The sequence below is a fragment of the Nicotiana tabacum genome, chromosome 1, assembly GCF_000715075.1.
Source record: "Nicotiana tabacum cultivar K326 chromosome 1, ASM71507v2, whole genome shotgun sequence".
Lineage (NCBI taxonomy): Eukaryota > Viridiplantae > Streptophyta > Magnoliopsida > Solanales > Solanaceae > Nicotiana > Nicotiana tabacum.
In genome coordinates this window covers 369,605-377,386 of record NC_134080.1, presented here as the reverse complement: position 1 = coordinate 377,386, position 7,782 = coordinate 369,605, and the positions used below count along the sequence as shown (strand labels likewise).

The 7,782-nt window shown below is 32.3% G+C and overlaps 1 protein-coding gene across 1 annotated transcript; it reads left to right on the top strand.

The window, feature by feature from the left end:
• Positions 1 to 230: 230 nt before the first annotated feature.
• Positions 231 to 4,838, top strand: LOC107769639 (putative lysophospholipase BODYGUARD 3). The gene is made up of 4 exons (XM_016588873.2): positions 231 to 1,239; positions 1,333 to 1,661; positions 1,900 to 2,099; positions 4,198 to 4,838. The coding sequence occupies exons 1-4, from the start codon at positions 648 to 650 to the stop codon at positions 4,520 to 4,522; spliced, it is 1,446 nt and encodes a 481-aa protein (XP_016444359.1). The 5' UTR covers positions 231 to 647; the 3' UTR covers positions 4,523 to 4,838.
• The last annotated feature ends 2,944 nt before the right edge of the window (positions 4,839 to 7,782 follow it).

Here is a 7,782-nt window from a genome sequence, read left to right as displayed (position 1 = left end):
TAACAAAATTCCAACAACAGATATTTTCCAAATATTACATATTTTTAGGTATACTTACATTAGAGAAGAATAAATCCTGTTTCTTTTTTAATTGTTTGATTCGAAGAGGTGGTTATATATGCAGATTTAGTGGTTGCATTTTTCAATCGGTGGTGTACGTTCACTTAGCCAAAATTTTGGGGTTTCAACAATTTTTTAGCTATAAATAGGAAGCCAAATTCTATGGAGTAAAACAAGGGTTGAAGAAAAATAATAAAAGTTTACTAAGAGGTTCAACCACCACCCAACTTTTCTTCTTATTTTCAGAGTCTCGGGGGGCAATGTTTTTAATGTAACAATGAATTCATTGATCTGTTACCAGTAATTACGTGTCTAGATCCTCAGCCTCTTTATTTATCTATCTTCCTATTCTCTCCCACCAAATTTTGAGAAAAAAAAGAAGCCATTCTCACACGCTTTCCTCAAATAATCCTCTAGTCAAAAACTCAATCTCATTGGTCTTTTTCTTTTTCATTAGCCATAGCCATTTGGAAATAATCAAAATCCAAGAACAAAGGAGAACAAGCTCAAGATTTTAGTGGCATTGGCACTTTGGGTGCCTCGCCATTGTAAAAACACAGGCTAACGACAATCTTAAAATTAAACTCATGGCCGCGTTTAAAGAAAATGCTAGATCAAGCCTTATACTAGCAGGGAAAGTGTTAAATGAAGCCATCAGTTTCCTTGTTTTCACTGTTCTCGACATTCTTGATTTCCTTCTCTGTTACACATACAAAGTCATTGATTTCATTATTGAAGCAGAGTGGAAGCCTTGTTATTGTTCTTCAACAAAAGAAGCTATAACGAGCAGTGGTACAATCTTGGTGTCTGAACAAGGAGAATCAAAGATTGTGTGCCTGACTTCTTCTAGCAAGCTGCATCTTGAAGAAATTTCAGACACTCTTTACACTCGGCCTTCGTTAGTATCCGAAGTGTCGAAATCTACAGTGAATGAGCTAAAGCGACGTAAATTGGACAATGCTGCTGTTATACAACAGTCTTGTGAGAGGTTGAAAAATGGAAGTGTACGTTCAACTTTCACTGTTAATTCCACCATTGTGGAAATGCTTCAAGGCAAAATTGGTGGGCAGAAATCTCATGATCTTAATCCTAGATGGTCGGATTGTGATTGTAAAACTTGTAATTCTTGGTCATCTTCTAGCAAAGATTCACTTTTTGTCCGAGTTGATGGTTCCAAAGGTATACCAAAATAAGTTTACAGCTTCTATTTCTTAATTTTTATTCATGTTTTTGTTTTGTTTGGTTTAATTAACACCTTTTGAATATAATCAGAGAACGTGCAAGAGGATGTAATCTTCATTCATGGGTTCATATCATCATCGGCATTTTGGACAGAGACACTATTTCCAAACTTTTCAAAGGCAGCAAAATCAAAGTATAGGTTATTTGCAGTGGATTTGCTAGGATTTGGAAGAAGTCCAAAGCCAAATGATTCACTTTACACCATAAGAGAACATCTAGACATGATTGAGAAATCAGTTTTAGAGCCATACAAAGTGAAATCTTTCCACATTGTGGCACATTCCTTGGGGTGTATTTTGGCTCTAGCATTAGCTGTAAAGTATCCTGGCTCAGTCAAATCCCTCACTTTAATTGCACCGGTAAGCAGCTACCTGTTTTCAACATGTGACCAATTAATTATTAGAAAAACGATGGGATCTTTATACAAATAGTCGGACATATTTACTGTTTACTTTTCCTAATCAGTATACTTAGATAGTACACTTATTATACATATATTACTATTTTTGGTTCAAGTGATTGAATTAGTGATTATTTAGGTTAACTACTTTATTTTATTTTTCCTTGTGATGACATTTATTATGACAAAAATGACAGCCATATTTTCCAGCACCAAAGGGAGAACAAGCTACGCAATATATGATGAGAAGAGTAGCGCCAAGGCGAGTATGGCCACCGATTGCCTTTGGTTCGTCTATAGCATGTTGGTATGAACACGTAAGCAGAACCATTTGCCTTGTCATCTGCAAAAATCATCGTCTGTGGGAGTTTCTCACCAAACTTATTACCAGAAACAGGTGTGTTTTGCAAACATTTTCCTACCCACATTTACTTCTTGCTTTGTTCCACTTTATGCCCTGTCTCCTCTATACTTTGATTAGGTTTTATTGTCCAAACTACCTCAATTAACTATGACTTTATTATTGTATTTAAATGCATTTATATGAGGTCAAAAAATGGTCTCTCTATTTTCCAACATATAGATAGCGAAACAAAAGCAACTAGAATACGTGTTTGAATTTGCCTAAGCAAATATAGTGACCATATTCCTAGCAATGTTTCACGTTTAATTAGTTGAATTTGCATACATGGCAATTCATATTGTAAAAAAGTCATTTAACATGTCGAAATAACTTACTACCGGGGCTTCTGAAATGGTTGATTTTGTTATGCAGTCAAATCTCTCTATAACAGCCATATTTGTTTCGATATTTTTTGGCTGTTATAGTGAGGTGATGTTATAAAGGACATATATTATAACATAACATAAAAATCGGTTCTGAAAAAACTTGACTTTTATACATAGTGAATGGTTCTTATATAAAGATGTTGTTATAGAGATATCTAATTGTATGTCAATTTAGAATCATGGAAATGAACATACCAATTACCAACTGTATGCATAATTTTGGACCACACAAGAATTAAGCTATGATACTCGTAGTGCAACTATATTCAGCGGCTCCATATTGAGCTAAGAATCATTAAGGCTAAGAAATAAATTTATTTGGTGCGTGCTCCTTCTAATGAGATTACACTAATCAAAGTTCCAAAATCTAGAAACTTATTTATCATAGTCCCTACTCCCTTGACTATATATCCTTCACAATTTTTCTGTCATATCTTTTCCCTGTCCACCGTCTTTTTTCTTCTTTTAAGTACACAATTGGAGGATTGAGTTTTTCCAATCCACGTCATTTAAGTTAGTCACATGGCGCACCAAGTAGCTTTGTGTTAGGTCGTAATTTTAGGTCTATGGTTGAGGTATGCAGAGACCTATGCATATATAATGGCCCATTATTATGTGGACATTCATTTCAAACTTTAATACATAAATATGTCCTCAATGGGAAAAAATGAAGAGATAATGGAGTATTTTATTTCCTTCCACGTAACATGTACCAATTTTCTCACCATATTGATTTTAGTATACGTGTATCAGAGGCGAATCAAGAATTTTTAATTTATGGGTTCTGCACTATAATTCTTTTTACTTACTGAGTTTTAGATACACTATTTATACATATTTAATAAATTTTTTAATACAAATATAAGGTTTGGTCCAAAGTTATTGGGTTCTATCGAACCCGTAACTATAAGGCTACCTTCGCCCCTAACAATAGGATACTATTCTAACAAAGAAATACTAAAGGGCCTTCAATATTTGCATTAAAGAATATGAACAGTAATCATCGGCGCTCTTCATGTAGTTTTCCATTGCTGTAATAAATGTTTGTGCATCAAAGATCCAGAGAAAATGATACAATGGGGTTTTCTTTATTAACTCAAACAACGACCAACCAACTGCATCTACTGCTCCAACCTTTTCTTCCTTTCTCATAATTATTTCTCGATTTATTTTTGGTTGGTTTAGCAGCTAGCAGCATCTCTTAATTATTATCTCAATTACTCAGTTTGTATACGTTCCAAATAATAACGTAGAAGGACTATGAAAGAACAGTGACAAAGTTGTGTGGTTCAAACACCCAGTCCTTGAATTTGGTGAAGACCAAGAACAAAGGACGAAACGTATACATTTAATAGTCAAATCTTGTTGAGAAATTAGACACTTACGTATCTATTATATAGTAAATAATTTAAACTTCATACGGTGACGGTGTAGAATATTTTTTCACTACCAAATATATTTTTCTACCTGTTGTAACATGTCACTTGCCATGTTACATAGGCATCTATCCATGCTTGTTATAGCAACTTACATCTAAAAAAAAAAATGCGGGGTGGGGATGGTTGAAATTTTGCGGCTTAAGCTCCAACCTGCACTGCACCTGTCCCGCCCCGCCCCCCATTGCCATCCGTATGTAAAAGTTCGTTGTATTGTTAGTGTATAGAAGTTAAATTCGCTAGTAGAATCTGACGGAATATTGAATGCAGGATTAAGACATATTTAATAGAGGGGTTCTGCTGCCACACACACAACGCAGCATGGCATACACTACACAACATAATATGTGGAACTGCTGGAAAAATAGAAGGATACTTAGACATCGTGAGGAACAGGCTAAAATGCGAAGTCACTGTATTCCACGGCGAAGACGACGAGCTAATTCCGGTGGAATGCAGCTACAATGTACAGTCAAGAATTCCTCGTGCTCATGTTAAGGTGGTCGAGAAGAAAGATCACATCACCATTGTTGTCGGCAGACAAAGATCTTTTGCCAGAGAACTTGAGGAAATTTGGAGAAATTCAACAGGCTAAGTTTAATTCTCAACTTGTTTGATGACACGAAGAAGTTCAAGAATTAATGTGCATTCCCCACCATCATTTTTATCACCAAAAGTAAAAAAGTTCTATCCTATTTCAAATATTTGGACAAAATGAAAGTCTGATTGGGCTAGTTTACTTTTTCTTTTCTTTTTTATTTTTTATTTTAATTTCTTTGAATTTGTATGTGGAAATGCAAGCTGAATGTTTAGATAGTCTAGTATAAATATCACCAAAAAATGATAATGGGATGTGATAATCAACGATTATATTAAGAGCAATGAATAGTCGAAAGTTTTATATTTATTTATTCTTTTGCTTTTACTTATATTCCATCTTATTTTTGAATGATAGTTCAAGTATTTGGCATATTAATTACTTCGTCCTAATTAGCACCGTTCTAATTTTGAGAGTCAAACGGGTTCTTCTTTCCAAGATTTCTTTATGTCTTTTAAATATTTTGAATTACTCTCTCCGGTTCACAATAAGTGACCAATTTATATTTTTTATTTTAGTTCAAAATAAGTGTCCATTTACATAATCAAGAAGGAATTAATTTTATTTTCCAAAATTTGCCCTTATTTACATATTCCAATGTGCCAAAATAATAAATAATTAAGGCTAATTTAGTAAATCATTTTTTCTATAGGAGCTCGTATTTCCTTAATGGGCATGACAAAGATAAAATGATCACTTATTGTGGATCGGATGGAGTATTAATTATTGTGACTTATTGAATTTTTTTAGTAGTTTCTAAATATGTAAATTTAATTTAAAAAATATAAAGATTCTATATTTGAACTTAAGGTCAAATTAAATTTAAAAGTTTGACTCTCAAAATTTGAAAGATACGACATAAATTGCAACAGAAGGAATACATTGCATTATCCCCCGTCTAGTTTTAGACTGTAATATAGACGACTCAATTCGTTTTATAAAAGCCAAAATGATTATAATCAACAATAATGGGAAACAGGGTGTAATGTTTTAGTAATATTTTGAAGGAACATTTTCTTATCAACTCAATATGATCAGTCATGCCAAAATAATTCTAATAACCCCTCCATCGCATTTTATGTATTATTACTTTAGTTAATCGTTTCAAAACAAAACAAAAAACAATACCTTATATATTTAAAACTAACTTAACTTTAATATTTCATTTGGTATCGTTAATGATATGGTTTTATGCTGCACAAGATATCATAATAGGCTTAAAATCACAAATTTATTAGTTTTCCTTTTAAAAAAAATTTTAATTACGAACTAGTAGCTGACTTGATTTTCTTTTTATAAGATAAGACAAAGAAGCCAAAGATCAACTCGAAAGCACCTACATCTATTAGATGCGACATTTGTCTAACAATCAAGAAAGGTTCTTGAGGAGGAGAGACTCAAAATATTACTATCAAAGTCACTATGTTTGTACTCCCTCCGTTCACAATAAATGACCAATTTGCTTTAGGCACACCCATTAAGAAAATACTAAATTCTAGATAAAAATAATTAGTATGACTAAACTATTCTTAATTAAATGTTGTAGCATAGATAATGTGAGAAGTAAAAGACTTTTTAAGAATACTTATATGAGGGTAATCTTGAAAAAACAAATTGAATTGTTTATTGGTTATATAAATGAATACTTATTTTGAATCAAAATAAAAAAATTGATCAACTAAACAGTGCGATTCCATCATTGTTAAGAAAATTGAATGCCAACCATAAACTACAGCGGGGAAAGAGATACAATATATAAGTGTCAGATATAGGAGTCCATCTGTCAGGCAATAAGCTAAAGATTTTAAATTAGTGGACCAAAGTGGTACTAATAAATAGTGTAGGGTCTGATCAAATGGATGAGAGTTGCTGCTCATTGGCAGACCAGTATACTTGTGTAGCACAACAGCCACCAAAATTTGAGAATCCAACTAGTTCCAGTTAAATGGATTCACATAAATTGAAACGGAGGGAGTAATAGTTTTTCTTAGACTACATATTTATATTAGATTTATTAATTAAATATATATAAATATTTGATGATAAACCTAGTAACTAACACGGATTATGATTTAACTCCGCCTTTACCACTAGTCCTTGTTAATTTTATTTTAAAGGGGCGGAAGCAAAATGAATTAAATTAAAGGGTGAATGACATTGGTCGTTGGTGAGTGATTTGCTATTGGGTGCATTTAATATGGAATTGATTGAAAGCAAAGAAAGTATAGTGTAAAGTAGTGAAGGTAAGACTTTCATGGCTCAGTAGCTACTGTTAGGAAAGCTATAATATTGCCGCTTGTCATCTATAATCTGTGTACAAATGGTAAGCATATAATGGGGCAAGGTCTCTTTCTACTCATTATGGGTTTCTTTTTAAGATGAAATATTAAATACTAATATTTGTCCTTTATATTTAGTGTTCTTGTAGGTTCAAGGAAAATTTATGAGATTTGAAATATATAATATAAGTTGAGTTTAATGGACGTTGTCCTTTATGTGGTGTAGGATCAAGAGAACTCGAGAGAGTTTGGAATAATATAATTTTGAGTTTAACTTTTGTACATGGTATTTTATTTTGACATTATACTTTATTATTGTCAAGTTTAGATGACATGCAATAAGTACGGCGTACATTATAACATGTCCTACAAGTAAAGTAAACAGCTCATTCTAACCAGTTAAACTACTAAATCTAGAAACATCGATGTAAAGTATAATTTAACTAGTATCTGGGCACGTGCATTGCACGTGTATCCCATATAAATATTTACATAATATATTTACAATTATATATTTGTGTATATATATTCTAAAAATATTTGACTGGGCTATAAATTAAACATTAAATTGCACGTACAATTAACATTATTAAATATCTATGGTACTACCTCTTATGAATGAAGTCAAAATATGCACTATGTTATATTTTTGAGTCGTCATACTTTCAATTAAAACTTCTCTTTCTAACTATGCAAGTTTAATTATTCTAACTTTTATGTACATGTCAACCATAATTATTGTAATAGTTACTACCACACAGAATAAGTACCTTCCTCGTTTAGGGACAACTACTAAAATATTTGTATAAAACAAAATAGTAGAAATATTTGCTTGGAGTTTTAAAAAAGAAACGAAAATATACAAAACAGTATCCTTGCATGAGTAGCTGAGAGGCTAACAAAATTGGTACAAGGGATGGAAATAGCTACAAAAGTTATGCCATCTCATTTAATTTGTCAATTTTTGTACATAAGACC